The 15,450-nt window shown below is 38.0% G+C and overlaps 1 protein-coding gene across 1 annotated transcript in view; it reads left to right on the top strand.

Annotated features, from left to right (window-relative positions):
- TTN (titin) overlaps positions 1-15,450 on the top strand; it is a 283,199-nt gene that overhangs the window by 192,577 nt on the left and 75,172 nt on the right. The window contains 27 exon segments of the mRNA XM_015561820.1: positions 758-905; positions 1,061-1,238; positions 1,775-1,896; positions 1,998-2,285; positions 2,391-2,687; positions 2,799-2,985; positions 3,455-3,570; positions 3,663-3,962; positions 4,152-4,451; positions 4,545-4,650; positions 4,753-4,949; positions 5,033-5,338; positions 5,437-5,715; positions 6,301-6,600; positions 6,701-7,003; positions 7,118-7,480; positions 7,805-8,107; positions 8,241-8,540; positions 8,978-9,274; positions 9,379-9,663; positions 9,749-10,042; positions 11,624-11,923; positions 12,042-12,350; positions 12,439-12,629; positions 13,203-13,632; positions 14,931-15,239; positions 15,373-15,450. The exon segment at positions 15,373-15,450 is cut by the window's right edge and continues 15 nt beyond it. Coding sequence (XP_015417306.1) covers positions 758-905; positions 1,061-1,238; positions 1,775-1,896; positions 1,998-2,285; positions 2,391-2,687; positions 2,799-2,985; positions 3,455-3,570; positions 3,663-3,962; positions 4,152-4,451; positions 4,545-4,650; positions 4,753-4,949; positions 5,033-5,338; positions 5,437-5,715; positions 6,301-6,600; positions 6,701-7,003; positions 7,118-7,480; positions 7,805-8,107; positions 8,241-8,540; positions 8,978-9,274; positions 9,379-9,663; positions 9,749-10,042; positions 11,624-11,923; positions 12,042-12,350; positions 12,439-12,629; positions 13,203-13,632; positions 14,931-15,239; positions 15,373-15,450 — 6,886 coding nt within the window.

Consider the following 15,450-nt stretch of genomic DNA (forward strand, 5'->3'; position numbering starts at 1 on the left):
GATGTGGGAGGAAGTCCATTAACTGGCTATCTTGTTGAAAAGCGAGAAGTCAGCCGGAAAACATGGACTAAAGTGAGTTTTGTTGTAGGGAGAGTAGGGAAATCTCACAATTCTGGGATGCCATGAAAAGTTTATATGTTTTTACTTTTACCTTGCTGTAATCCTTTTTTAAATGCATTAATGCTAATGCTTTCTGAGGTAGCTCAACCAAGATTTGATATAATTGCCTTATTTTGTGAACCTTACCAAATTTTCAACTAGGTTTGTTTTATAAAAGCAATAGCAACAACAACAAAAACATACCCACTTACTAGATACCTGATTAGTAACCAATATGCCCCTATTAAGCTATAAACCATTCTAAGGACATTAAGTATTTAATTCTTTCTGGTGGTCATACTTCTCATTCCACTAGATTACCTTAGTTGGTGTAATCTGTCCATTTTTTCCCCTCAGTTTATACTCATTAGTATTTTTATCTTGATTTAAAATCATATTTCTAATAACTAAGCTGATAGAAAAAGTCAACACCTTATTTGCCCCTTCTTAGTGTATATGAACCATGAAACAGATTCACCTTATATTAAGGGTCAAATATTTTATATATTACTTTGCAGTTTTTCCCTAATATGAAATGAATAATCCTTAGCATTCAAAACAATTTCCATTTGTATCCCTGCTCATGGTAAAAAATAATCTTCTGACTTGGGCAAAGGGTTTTAGGAAACAACTAATTAACTGTATTTATCTGTCCCAGGTTATGGACTTTGTGACTGACTTAGAATTCACAGTTCCTGATCTTGTTCAAGGAAAAGAATATTTATTTAAAGTCTGTGCTCGGAACAAGTGTGGCCCTGGAGAACCTGCATATGTTGACGAACCTGTAAATATGTCAGCTCCTGCGAGTGAGTACTTCCTTAATGATTTCTCACCTAGCCTCTTGTTACCTGTTTTTGCTTTAGAGCTGGAGTTGAAATTATGAGGAAAATATATAGGGTGACAATATGAAGATTTCATAGATGGCCTATATAAGACTGACTCTCTCTTTAAAATCTTATAGCGGTACCTGATCCACCAGAGAATGTTAAATGGAGAGATCGAACAGCCAAGAGCATCTTCCTAACATGGGATCCACCTAAATATGATGGTGGTTCACGTATCAAAGGATATTTAGTTGAAAAATGTCCACGTGGTTCTGATCGATGGGTCGCCTGTGGAGAGCCGGTTGCAGAAACAAAGTATGTTTTTTAAATCATATTTCTAATAACTAAGCTGCTAGAAAAAGTCAACAACTTACTTGCCACCTTCTTAGTGTGTACGAACTAGGAAACAGTTTTTCCCTACTATGAAATGAATAACCCTCAGCATTCAAAACAACTTCTATTTGTATCCCTGGTCATGGTTAAAACAATCTTGGCACAAGAGTAAATGTTTGCTGTTACTAAAATGAGCTTTCTTTTGGAAAAATTATAAATGTTAGGTCCTTTTCATTAAGGATTCCCCTGTTGTGCCTGTCTAATGTTAAGAAGTGCTGCTGTTAAAAGGAGACATATGTAATACCCTTTGTAATACTTTAAGCAATAAAAAAAAAAAGTGCTGCTGTTGAACTAATCCCCTACTCAGGATTTTCATTAGTTACAATATAGAAGCAACCCAAAATTGATTTAAAGAATACTATTGTTTGGGGATATGAATTTTGGAAATATTATGAATACTACCCGGTGGAACAGATTGTATGCATTATAGTAAAATAACCTATTTTGCTTTCTGACAGAATGCAGGTAACAGGTCTTGAAGAAGGCCAATGGTACTCCTACCGCGTGAAGGCCTTGAACAGGCTAGGTGCTAGCAAACCAAGCAAACCCACAGATGAAATCCAGGCTGTGGACACTCAGGGTATTTATTTTTGTTGTTGTTTGTTTGTTTTATCAGCCAGGCCTCTGACTTTACTTCTGCTTGAACTTGTTAACATTGTAAATAATCTCTTTCCAATTCAGAGGCTCCAGAAATTTTCCTTGACGTGAAGCTCCTTGCCGGTCTCACTGTGAAAGCAGGAACTAAGATTGAACTTCCTGCCACTGTCACCGGGAAACCTGAACCTAAAATCACTTGGACGAAGGCCGATAAGCTTCTGAAGCAGGACAATAGAATCACCATTGAAAATGTTCCTAACAAATCCACAGTGACCATCGCCGATAGTAAGAGAAGTGATACTGGCACATACATCATTGAGGCTGTGAACGCCTGTGGTCGGGCCACCGCTGTGGTAGAAGTGAATGTCCTAGGTAAGGGAGGCTCTTGTTTTAAAAATAGGCAAACTCATAGCAGCTACCTTTTCAAATAAAACATTTTAAATGATTTTTTATCTGCATGTGTAATGTCATCCATAGATAAACCCGGACCACCAGCTGCTTTTGACATCACAGAAGTGACCAACGAGTCATGTCTTCTAACATGGAACCCCCCACGAGATGATGGTGGATCTAAAGTCACAAACTATGTTGTGGAGAGAAAAGCAACAGACAGTGATATGTGGCACAAGCTCTCATCAACTGTCAAGGATACGAATTTCAAGGCAACCAAATTAACACCCAATAAAGAATACCTCTTCAGAGTTGCTGCAGAAAACATGTACGGTGTTGGCGAGCCAGTTCAGGCTACTCCTATAACAGCCAAATTTCAGTTTGGTAAGTTTCTCAATCAGTTAGGGGGAGAAAAAGGATGCCTGTGTCAAACTTGGACTTAGGTGTTATATTTATATATAGGACATATAACACATATCATTATCTTGTCTATAGATCCACCTGGACCTCCAACTCGCCTGGAACCTTCTGATATCACTAAAGATGCAGTGACCCTCACATGGTGTGAGCCAGACGATGACGGCGGCAGCCCAATCACTGGGTACTGGGTTGAAAGATTAGATCCTGATACCGATAAATGGGTTAAATGCAATAAGATGCCAATAAAGGACACAACATACAGGTATGCCCACAATCTCTATCAAGATGTTAAAACTATTATAGTGCATACAAATGTTTATTCTTTAGTATTCCTTTTGATTATACCTGATTATATATTACTATAATTTTTAAAATTATTTTTACTTATATTTTTTTATTAGCACATAATTTGAAAATTGATATGCGTTCCAACCAAGGACACATTTAAGTTACTAAAAAATATTAACTTTCTGGAAGTTTCAAAGTGTTTGGTCTTCCAGGATATTATGATAATGATCATTGTTATAGTATTACAATTAGGTTGGTAAATTTAGCCAAATCTAAAGTGTGTGATAGTTAAAAAGCAATTTTAAATTTATATTGGCGTGCTTTCAGTTAAATTTCCAAATCTGTTTTTCACAATTTAAACAAATTATCCTCTTCTATGTAAAATAAGCAGAGGTTTCTGCTTCTTATCATGGTATTCAACTGGCATTTTGTTCCAAATCCAGAGTGAAAGGTCTCACCAATAAGAAAAAATACAGATTCCGTGTGCTGGCTGAAAATCTTGCTGGGCCTGGAAAACCAAGTAGATCAACTGAACCAATCTTAATAAAGGATCCCATAGGTACTATTTATATATTTTATGTGATTCTTTTGAAGCTTATACTATCTCCTTTTTGACAAATCTAAATGTGATTTCCTCTCATTGGCTTGCAGATCCTCCATGGCCCCCTGGAAAACCAACCGTGAAAGATGTAGGCAAAACATCATTGGTATTGAGTTGGACAAAGCCAGAACACGATGGAGGGGCAAAGATTGAGTCTTATGTCATTGAAATGCTGAAGACTGGAACAGATGACTGGGTCCGAGTGGCTGAAGGAGTTCCCACCACTCAGCATTTGCTCCCAGGGCTCATGGAAGGGCAGGAATACTCATTCCGAGTTAGAGCTGTGAACAAGGCTGGGGAAAGTGAACCCAGTGAACCCAGCGACCCTGTGCTTTGTCGGGAGAAGCTATGTAAGTCATTCTTGATGTTTAGGGTATATGAATTCTCCTAAAGTATATCTCAGAACTAAAATATGAGAACATATGAAAAACTCATTACTAGATTATTTCATCCTTGCCATACAACTTCCTAGATAATTTAGTGAAAACTGATTATTGGACAATAAAAATTATATTTGTTTTTCTTTTATTCTTCTTCAGATCCTCCATCACCACCTCGCTGGCTTGAAGTTATTAATATCACCAAAAATACAGCAGACCTGAAGTGGACAGTCCCTGAGAAAGATGGAGGATCCCCCATCACCAACTACATTGTGGAAAAGAGAGACGTGAGGCGAAAAGGCTGGCAAACAGTAGACACCACTGTCAAGGACACCAAGTGCACAGTAACCCCACTGACAGAGGGCGCTTTATATGTGTTCCGAGTTGCTGCAGAAAATGCCATAGGACAGAGTGACTATTGTGAAATTGAGGACTCTGTCCTGGCCAAAGACACCTTCAGTATGCTCTTTAACTTAATCTCTATGACACCATTTGTTGTGGATTATCACTGTTCCCTCTGGTTTTTCTAACCATTGACTATTTTGTTTTCAGCCACCCCTGGACCACCCTATGCTCTCACAGTTGTGGATGTGACTAAACGACATGTCGACCTAAAGTGGGAACCACCTAAAAATGATGGTGGAAGACCAATACAGAGGTAGAATTTTAATTAATGCATAAAGAATAATTTACAAATGGCTGAAAATTCTTAACTTTTTTTTTCTATTGCTGCTAATGAAATGCTTTGTTATTTTGATAGATACATCATTGAGAAGAAAGAAAAGTTAGGTACCCGTTGGGTAAAAGCTGGAAGGACTACAGGACCGGACTGTAATTTCAGAGTAACTGATGTCATTGAAGGCACAGAAGTCCAGTTTCAGGTTCGGGCAGAAAATGAAGCTGGAGTTGGTCACCCAAGTGAACCCACAGAAATTCTGTCAATTGAAGATCCAACAAGTAAGTAGTGCTAACTATACAAAGAATATTGTCTAGAGCTTAATGATGAGATTGTGGATATGAATGGTTCACTCTTTTTTCAGGTCCTCCTTCACCTCCCCTTGACCTGCATGTAACTGATGCTGGAAGAAAACACATTGACATTGCTTGGAAGCCTCCAGAGAAAAATGGTGGAAGTCCTATTATAGGATACCATGTTGAAATGTGTCCAGTAGGCACTGAGAAATGGATGCGAGTTAATTCTCGCCCCATAAAAGACTTAAAATTCAAGGTTGAAGAAGGTATTGTTCCTGATAAGGAGTACGTTCTGAGAGTGAGAGCTGTCAATGCTGTTGGTGTCAGTGAGCCATCTGAAATCTCCGAAAATGTGGTTGCCAAAGACCCAGACTGTAAGAACACAGTTCCTTTTATAATTAATAAGACAGGCTTTACTCATGCATTGCATTTTGACACACTCTTTTATCCTCTTTTGGTTTATATCTTACAGGCCAGCCAACAATTGATCTGGAGACCCATGACATTGTTGTTATTGAAGGTGAAAAATTAAGCATTCCTGTTCCCTTCAGAGCTGTCCCAGTTCCAACCGTTAGTTGGCATAAAGATGGCAAAGAAGTTAAAGCAAGTGATAGACTAACAATGAAGAGCGATCACTTCTCAGCAAACCTTGAAGTTCCCAAGAGTGTCCATGCAGATGCAGGAGTTTACACTATTACACTGGAAAATAAGCTTGGCTCAGCAACTGCCTCGATCAATGTCAAAGTCATAGGTAAGCATTCTTTGATAAAACACCAGTCATTCCTCATGTGTTGGGAAAATAGTTAAGTTTGTCATGTTAGTATAAATTTCTTCATGAATTGGCCATTTGTAAGCTAAATGCCCTTTCAGATTGTTTCTTCCAATATGAGAAGCAAAACAATTGTAAAGAGACATAATAGGTAGTTAAACTCTGATTAGACTAAATTACTTCTATATGTTTAGTACTAATTTAAGCAAAAGATATAGAATACCCAAAGAATGTTAAAATAACCAATATTCCTATTAGTTGTCTTTGCATTGTTCCATAGTCTTCTCAAGTAGGGATAGTAACATTTTCTGCCCCCTCCTCCCAAACACACAAATGGTGTTTGGAAACTTGGAGGCCATTTTTTTTCTGAGAACAAAGATTCAGGAAGAGCTACTGACATTTAGTAGTTGGGGGCCAGGGATACTACATGACTTGCAGTATAAGGGACACTCCTGTATCTCAAAGATTGTCCCACCCAAAATGCGAATAGTCCCACTTAGAAAAAGAGTATACTAGTAACATGACTTTTCAGATTACAATAGTAATTATAAGTTTTATTTTCAATAGGCCTACCTGGACCATGCAAAGATATTAAAGCAAGTGATGTGACCAAGAGTTCTTGTAAATTAACCTGGGAACCACCAGAATATGATGGTGGAAGCCCAATTCTACATTATGTCCTGGAACGCAGAGAAGCTGGAAGGAGGACATATATACCAGTCATGTCTGGTGAGAATAAACTATCTTGGTCTGTAAAAGACCTCATACCGAATGGTGAATACTTCTTCCGTGTTAAAGCTGTCAACAAGATAGGTGGAGGCGAATATATTGAACTAAAAAATCCAGTCATTGCTCAAGATCCAAAGCGTAAGTTTTGGCATGAAAGTAATATAGCTAGGAATTGATATGCAATTTATTTTAAAAGGATGGACTTTCCTATATTAACAGTTTTTCTCTTGCTCTTCAGAGCCCCCTGATCCACCTATAGATGTTGAGGTTCATAATCCTTCAGCTGAGGCAATGACTATTACATGGAAGCCACCTTTGTACGATGGAGGGAGCAAGATAATGGGTTACATCATAGAGAAGATTGCTAAGGGTGAAGAAAGGTGGAAGAGATGCAATGAACACCTGGTACCAGTCCTGACCTATACAGCAAAAGGACTTGAAGAGGGAAAGGAATACCAGTTCCGTGTGCGAGCAGAAAATGCTGCTGGTATTGGTGAACCTTCTCGGGCCACTCCTCCAACCAAAGCTGTAGATCCTATTGGTAAGTGATGTTTAATTGGGTTGGTGTTTTCCCATTATCAAATAAATGAGAATAATGTTTTTTCAGTTATTTTAATCAGAATTGAAAACAATTATTGTTTTTTTATCATTACAGATGCCCCAAAAGTCATTATGAGAACAAGTCTAGAAGTAAGACGAGGTGATGAAATAGCACTTGATGCAACAATTTCTGGGTCACCTTACCCAACTATTACATGGCTAAAGGATGAAAATGTGCTTACACCAGAAGAAATGAAAAAACGAGTAGCACCCACAGTTAGGAGAAAGAAGGGTGAAGTTCAAGAAGAAGAACCATTTGTCCTGCCACTGGTGGAGCGCTTGAGTATTGACAGTAGTAAAAAAGGAGAATCTCAGCTACGTGTCCGAGATTCTCTTCGACCGGACCATGGCCAGTATATGATCAAAGCTGAAAATGACCATGGTGTTGCAAAAGCTCCTTGTACTGTCACTGTGCTGGGTAAGTATTTAAAACTACCCTTCCCACTGGAAGACATTCAACATAAGAGTTTTAGTAAAACTCAAATAAAAAGTTTATTGGGGGTGCGGGGGGGAGTTAAAAGAAGTGGGAAATGGCTTCAGCAAGGAATCCTTAGTCCCATTTTTTTTCTGATGGCTATGTAAAAGAAATCAACCAACCTTGTTATTCATTAGCTAATGTGATGCAAAGATAGATATAGGAAAATCAAAAGTTTATGTCAAAGGAAACACGCTAACGTTTAAATTTTCTGCTGAAACCATTTCTACACAAATTTTTAATCACCATTCTCCTTTGAAATATTAGATACACCAGGACCACCGATCAACTTTGTATTTGAAGATATTAGAAAGAACTCAGTCCTCTGCAAATGGGAACCACCCCTTGATGATGGTGGCAGTGAAATTATAAACTACACCTTGGAAAAGAAAGATAAGACAAAACCTGACTCAGAATGGATTATTATCACTTCAACACTCAGACATTGCAAATATTCAGTGACAAAATTGATTGAAGGAAAAGAGTACCTCTTCCGTGTAAGAGCTGAAAATAGGTTTGGCCCTGGACCACCTTGTGTTTCAAAGCCACTTACAGCTAAAGATCCATTTGGTAAGGTTCCTTTAGCATCTAAATTTTGCCTTTTGATCATATGCTCTGCTATATACATTGTCACAGCTTTTGAATTTGAATGTTTATGTCATACTAAGGAATTAATTCAAATATTCTTTTTTTTTTTCATCAGAACCACCTGATGCTCCTGATAAGCCCATTGTGGAAGATGTTACCAGCAACAGTATGCTAGTGAAATGGAATGAACCAAAGGACAATGGAAGCCCCATCTTGGGTTACTGGCTTGAAAAACGTGAGGTTAATAGTACACATTGGTCTCGTGTCAACAGAAACCTTCTGAATGCTTTGAAGACCAATGTAGAAGGCCTATTAGAAGGACTCACCTATGTCTTCAGAGTATGTGCCGAAAATGCCGCTGGACCTGGAAAGTTCAGTCCCCCTTCAGATCCCAAAACAGCGCATGATCCAATCTGTAAGTAACATCTTCAGAAGAAAGTGGGGTACAGCATGGTGATTATATACTTGAAACTTGTTAAGACAGCAAATCTTAAATATTATCACTACAAAAAATGGTAATTATGTGAGGGGATAGAGATGTTAATAAGTTATGGTAATCATTTCACAATATATACATGTATCAAATCATGCTATATACCTTAAACCTACATATATGTTACTAATATTTCAATAAAACTGTAAAATCAAACAAAATATAGCAGTGACTATGGCCACTATATGGAGGTTACAATGTAAAGTTTTAAACATCTGTATATATAACTTAAAAGTTTCACAAAACAGTACTTACCCATGTTACAGGCAATGCCCTATGAAAAACAAGTGGGATAGGTAAGCTACTGTACATTTTTAAACCATCAGTGAGTTTTGATTTGTATATCTCATTCATTCTAGCTCCACCTGGACCACCTGTCCCAAGAGTCGCTGACACAAGCTCCACAACTATTGAACTAGAATGGGAACCCCCAGCTTTCAATGGCGGTGGGGAAATTATTGGCTACTTTGTCGATAAGCAACTGGTTGGGACAAATGAATGGTCACGCTGCACAGAGAAGATGATCAAGGTCCGTAAGTACACTGTCAAAGAAATCCGAGAGGGTGCTGATTACAAACTCCGAGTGAGTGCTGTCAATGCTGCGGGTGAAGGACCACCTGGAGAAACGGGACCTGTTACTGTGGCTGAACCTCAAGGTACTTAAAAGTTATATGATAAAGATTATGGTTACTTTTCTGGTATGGGTCCCTCCTCCCCCCCATCTTCCTTGGGCTAATGTTTGACTGTTCTTTATCAACAGAGCCTCCATCTGTGGAACTAGATGTTTCTGTTAAGGGTGGAATACAAATAATGGCTGGGAAGACTCTCAGAATTCCAGCTGTGGTAACTGGCCGTCCAGAGCCTACCAAAGTGTGGACCATAGAAGAAGGAGAACTGGATAAAGACCGTGTTGTAATAGAGAACGTTGGAACCAAATCTGAACTAATTATCAAGGAAGCATTGAGAAAAGATCATGGCAGATATGTGATCACAGCTACCAATAGCTGTGGTTCCAAATTTGCAGCAGTCAGGGTAGAGGTTTTTGGTAAGGAATGTTACATGGATTTTTAGAGGATTTTCAAGTTCTACTATCTTATTGCATTGACTTTTTTCATTGTTTTATTTTGCAGATGTCCCTGGCCCCGTTCTTGACTTAAAACCTGTTGTAACAAACAGAAAGATGTGTCTGCTGAACTGGTCTGATCCAGCAGATGATGGAGGAAGTGAAATCACAGGCTTTATTATTGAAAGAAAAGATGCCAAGATGCATACTTGGAGACAACCCATAGAGACTGAGAGATCTAAGTGTGATATCACAGGTCTTCTTGAGGGACAAGAATATAAGTTCCGTGTGATTGCCAAGAACAAGTTTGGCTGTGGCCCGCCTGTTGAAATAGGACCAATTCTTGCAGTTGATCCACTAGGTAAAAGAGAAGGTTTTCATTGTGTTTATAAAGTAAATAATGTTTGTTTCTATTTAAGGCTTCAAACTCCCAATAGTATCAAGATCTATAGCTAGGGAGTAATAAGAAAGGTAAATCAAATAACTACTAGAACCTTTAAGAATACCATATTTACTATAATTTTAATATAATTTTTGGCTCACTGTAATTTTTTATACAAAACCAACCATGGTTATATGTACTAAAAAACCTGAGTTTACTGGAGTTTAGCAAGAACCTAAAAATAATTTAGAAATATTATATATTTACAATAGAATATACTGAAGTAATTAATTTAATAGCTTTGTAGTTAAAGAGAGTTCATTGTTTTTGAAAGGTTACAGGATAGATATTGCCTTAGGATAAATGTCTTAGTCTTCCTTTAGATCTCAAGTAGTTCCCCACCCTGAAAGGCCCCAAACCAGGAAGAGCCATCAAGGAATAAAAACCAACCATAGGAAATCTCCTTGACCAATATGAACAAATATGAAACCCTAAAATTGCACACACTGGTAATGCACATTTATATGTCATCCAAGAAAACAAAGTCTTGGGACCCATTCCCCAAGAGACAGATGGTATTATTTCTCCACCACCACCTAAAAAAAACAAAGTTACCTCCTATACCACTCACTACAGACCTCTGCTTTGGTTTCAGTAATCTATATATATAAAAGCCTAATATTCTAAGTGTCCAACCAATAGGTCAACTGCTCAACCAGTTGCTATGACATGCACTGACCACCAGGTGACAGATGCTCCAACCTATTGGTTAGCTTGCTGCTGGGGTTCGGCCGATTGGGACTGGGCAAGAAGGGTCAAACACGCCCTGGAGCCTTCTTGTAGTCCCTTCCCAGCTGTCCTGCTGACCCTGATCGACCCCAATGGGGATTTGGCGAGACGGGGCTGGACATGACCTGGAGTCAACCTCCTGTGGTCCCTCCCCGGCTTCTAAAATATATCTTCTAATTAATTTCCTTTCACTGTGCACAAATTCATGCACCGGGCCTCTAATAGTCAATAAGAGTGGATGGGGTCTAGTTTCACCATTCAAAGCTTATTCTTTTGGTTTTTGTCCTTTGGGACACCAAACTAAAGCATCATTACATAAATTCTCTTTCCACCCCATTTTAAGCCCACACTTGAGGCAACATGACTCAAAGTGTGTTCAATAGACATATCCACTGTCTGTCAATAAAACTTTACTCTCAGTTGGTCATCCAAAGCAAATATTCACAGACCCACTCTCCTAGTTCATTAGGATTGGAAGCTTCCCCAGTGACAGAAGTAAAAATATCTAAAATGCTAAATATAAAAAAAGCAGACATGCCCCTCGATTTACTTTTAATCAATCTCAATGCCAAAGTTTACTAAGAAAAATTCTGTCTTATATGAATGCCTGTAAGTAGGGAATGGAGATGTTTGGAGAAGGATTTTAAAGACAGGTATTATTAAGACTAGGCCACACAGGAACATATTTTTCACACAATTAATTTGAAGTGAAATATTTCTTATATGAACATTTATTTCATGTTTGTCATTTCAACTTGCTTCTGGTTAAAGGTCCTCCAACGTCTCCTGAGAGGCTCACATATACAGAAAGAACGAAGTCCACTATCACCCTCGACTGGAAAGAGCCCCGCAGTGATGGTGGCAGCCCCATCCAAGGCTATATCATCGAAAAACGGCGTCACGACAAACCTGACTTTGAAAGAGTTAACAAGCGACTCTGCCCAACCACATCTTTTCTGGTTGAAAACCTTGATGAACACCAAATGTATGAGTTCCGTGTCAAAGCTGTCAATGCAGTTGGTGAAAGTGAACCATCCCTGCCTCTTAACGTGGTCATACAAGACGATGAAGGTGTGGAATCTGAACATAATAATAATTTTAACGTAATTTACAGCGTTGCCTTTATCTCATAGTTTGAGCAAATATCCTTATGATTCCGCTAATTTTCTCTTGTCCTTCTTTTTCACAGTGCCACCAACTATTAAATTGCGCCTGTCTGTTCGAGGAGACACTATCAAGGTTATGGCAGGAGAGCCTGTTAACATTCCTGCGGATGTGACAGGCCTTCCAATGCCTAAGATTGAGTGGTCCAAGAATGAAACTGTGATTGAAAAACCCACTGATGCACTGAAGATAACCAAGGAAGAAGTATCCCGGAGTGAGGCAAAGACTGAGGTTATCATTCCCAAAGCAGTCCGGCAGGACAAAGGCACTTACACAATTACAGCTTCCAATCGCCTTGGCTCAGTCTTCCGAAATGTCCATGTTGAAGTATATGGTAAGCAACACGCTTTCTATGTCAAAAACAAAATCCAGTGTCTGTTTAAGAATTGCCTTCTCAGTCTCCTCTTTTGGTTCCTTTCCAGATCGTCCATCTCCACCAAGAAACCTTGCTGTTACAGACATTAAAGCTGAATCTTGCTATTTGACATGGGATGCCCCTCTAGACAATGGTGGCAGTGAAATCACCCATTATATCATTGACAAACGTGATGCAAGTAGGAAGAAATCTGAATGGGAGGAAGTCACCAACACTGCCGTAGAGAAGAGATATGGGGTAAACTCTTTTAAATATGTTCTTATACACATGAAAAGGGCAAGACCTTGATTAAACACCAGTCTGGCATAACCTTAGAACTTAATGATTAAACTCAAAACCAAAAAAAAATCTCATTGTAGTTTGTAGCACCGTGCACATAAGGCCACTTGATAAATACAATATTTGATATACAAATTCTCTTTTACTTGAGAGATCCACTATTAGGTATGGGAAGTGATCAACCAAAGAACTTGTATGCATATATGCATAACCCATGGATGTAGACAATAAGGTGGTGGAGGCCTGGGGCGGGGCGGCTGGGGCAGGCTATAAGAGGTTAATCATAGAAAAAAGAAGACATATGTAATACTTTCACTAATAAATTTTTTTAATAAAATAAAAAATAAATTTAGATATTTTCATTTTAAAAGCTTTCTCCATGTTAGAGTCTCCATATTTGTAAACTATATATATTAGAGTTTATAGATTTATTTTTTATAGTCTTCTTACCAAAATAAGTAATTTGAAAATAAGTGAAAATCAACATAAGTATATTCTTTTTTAAAAAATTACTATTCATCTAATTTCCAGCTCTGGAAACTTATCCCCAATGGCCAGTATGAGTTCCGAGTTAGGGCAGTGAATAAATACGGAATCAGTGATGAGTGCAAATCAGATAAAGTGACCATTCAAGATCCCTATCGCCTTCCTGGAGCTCCAGGAAAACCAAAAGTTTTGGAGCGCACCAAAGGGTCGATGCTAGTGAGCTGGACTCCTCCTTTGGACAATGGCGGCTCTCCAATTACTGGCTACTGGCTGGAGAAGAGAGAAGAGGGAAGTGCCTACTGGTCACGTGTTAGCCGAGCACCAATAACCAAAGTGGGATCAAAAGGCGTGGAATTTAATGTTCCTCGTTTGATTGAAGGTGTTAAATACCAGTTCAGAGCAATGGCAATAAACGCTGCAGGAATTGGCCCTCCCAGTGAACCATCAGATCCAGAGGTTGCAGGAGATCCCATATGTAAGTATGCTTCCATTTCTGGAATTTACAAAGGGCAAAGCCACTAACTGGATAATTTTGCTTTTAAATTTCTTCTATTTTTCTATGCCAAATTATTTTATTTTTTTAAAGTTAGAAATTTCATACTTATATAGACTATCAAAAGTAGGTATGTATATGTGTATATATATTTATTTATATACATACACACACACTATGCACAACTATCTCTATATATGTACATATACATACAAACACAAACATAAACCATATAGTTTTTAAACTCTTGGATTAAACCTAGTACTTTTATGAGAAATCACATAACAATGACCCTTGACATAAGCTCCTCTCTGCTCCCATACTTTAATAAATCCCAATCTCATTAGATACTATGGAAAGTTATCTCCCTCACTAAATAGTCAGAACCTCCAGTAGGAATTTAACAAAAAGCAAAATGTTGTTAAATATTCAGTAATATTTATTTAAAAAACGTATAAGATTCTCAAGCACAGTCTGTGGGGTCAATTAAAAGGAAAAATACTTCTAAAATATCTATGAGCAGATCAGTTCAAAAATTAAAATTCCATGGACTTAACGATTAATTGCATTTATTGTATAATATATCTGATTAGATTCTCTAGAAAAACCTTTTGCTATTTGTTAAAAAGTTCTATAATGTATAAAATGAAGTAGGAGCCACTCATTCACTCAGTAAGAGTACTGAATATGTTGCTATGTGCAAGGAACTATACTAGGTACTGAAGAGGGAAGAGCTGTGGTTAAAAAGATCAAGAGAGTAAAAGAATTTCTGTAATTATAAATCACTGTCAAGAATGTAAAGGATTGTTATGTGATTATTGTAGACAGTGACTGTATAGAGTCTTAAGGTTAGTTTGTGTTCAAAAATTTACCAGCTAATGATAAAATCATTTTTAATTTTATGGTGAATTAATTAAAATGTTTCTAGTAGAAAATATTGCAGTATCTCTTCAAAGGGATCTCAAAAATAAAATAGCTTTTCACTAATCATGTGTAAATAGAATACAGATCTATCTAGAGATCAAAGTAGTCTTTCTAATCCCAGTTAGTTGTTTGCTTTCTTTGTTTTTGCACTAATGCTGACTGAAAATAGACTATTTTCTATATTTCTCTATTCTAGAAAGTAATTTATTCTTTTGGCATTCCTATTTTAATATTCTAACCGAGTAAAAATAAAAAGTAAAAAATGATCATGTCCAGTACAGCATCTCTGTGGTATATAAACCTAGCATTCCATCAGCTTCGAAACTTTATATGTTCGGGGTTTTTCCTCTTCCTAGATCCACCTGGGCCACCTTCTTGCCCGGAGGTAAAAGATAAAACAAAGTCCAGCATCTCGCTGGCATGGAAACCTCCAGCCAAAGATGGTGGCAGTCCCATCAAAGGATACATCGTAGAAATGCAAGAAGAAGGAACCACTGACTGGAAAAGAGTAAATGAGCCCGATAAACTTCTAACTGCCTGTGAATGTGTGGTGCCGAATTTGAAAGAACTCAGAAAGTACAGGTTCAGAGTGAAAGCTGTCAATGAAGCTGGCGAATCCGAACCAAGTGATACAACTGGAGAGATCCCTGCAACTGATATTCAAGGTACTGGTCCTTATTCCACCGATGCATTCACCTTTGGATATTATTATTAAATGGATTAGTTTACTGAAGATATGTCAGTTACTTTATTGCATAAGGTGAGCTAAATCCTGTTCTATTATTCGTGGTGTTACAGAGGCACCAGAAGTTTTCATTGACATTGGAGCACAGGACAGTCTGACTTGTCAAGCTGGCACACAGATTAGGATTCCTG

The sequence above is a fragment of the Myotis davidii genome, unplaced genomic scaffold (genome assembly GCF_000327345.1).
Source record: "Myotis davidii unplaced genomic scaffold, ASM32734v1 scaffold370, whole genome shotgun sequence".
NCBI classification, from domain to species: domain Eukaryota; kingdom Metazoa; phylum Chordata; class Mammalia; order Chiroptera; family Vespertilionidae; genus Myotis; species Myotis davidii.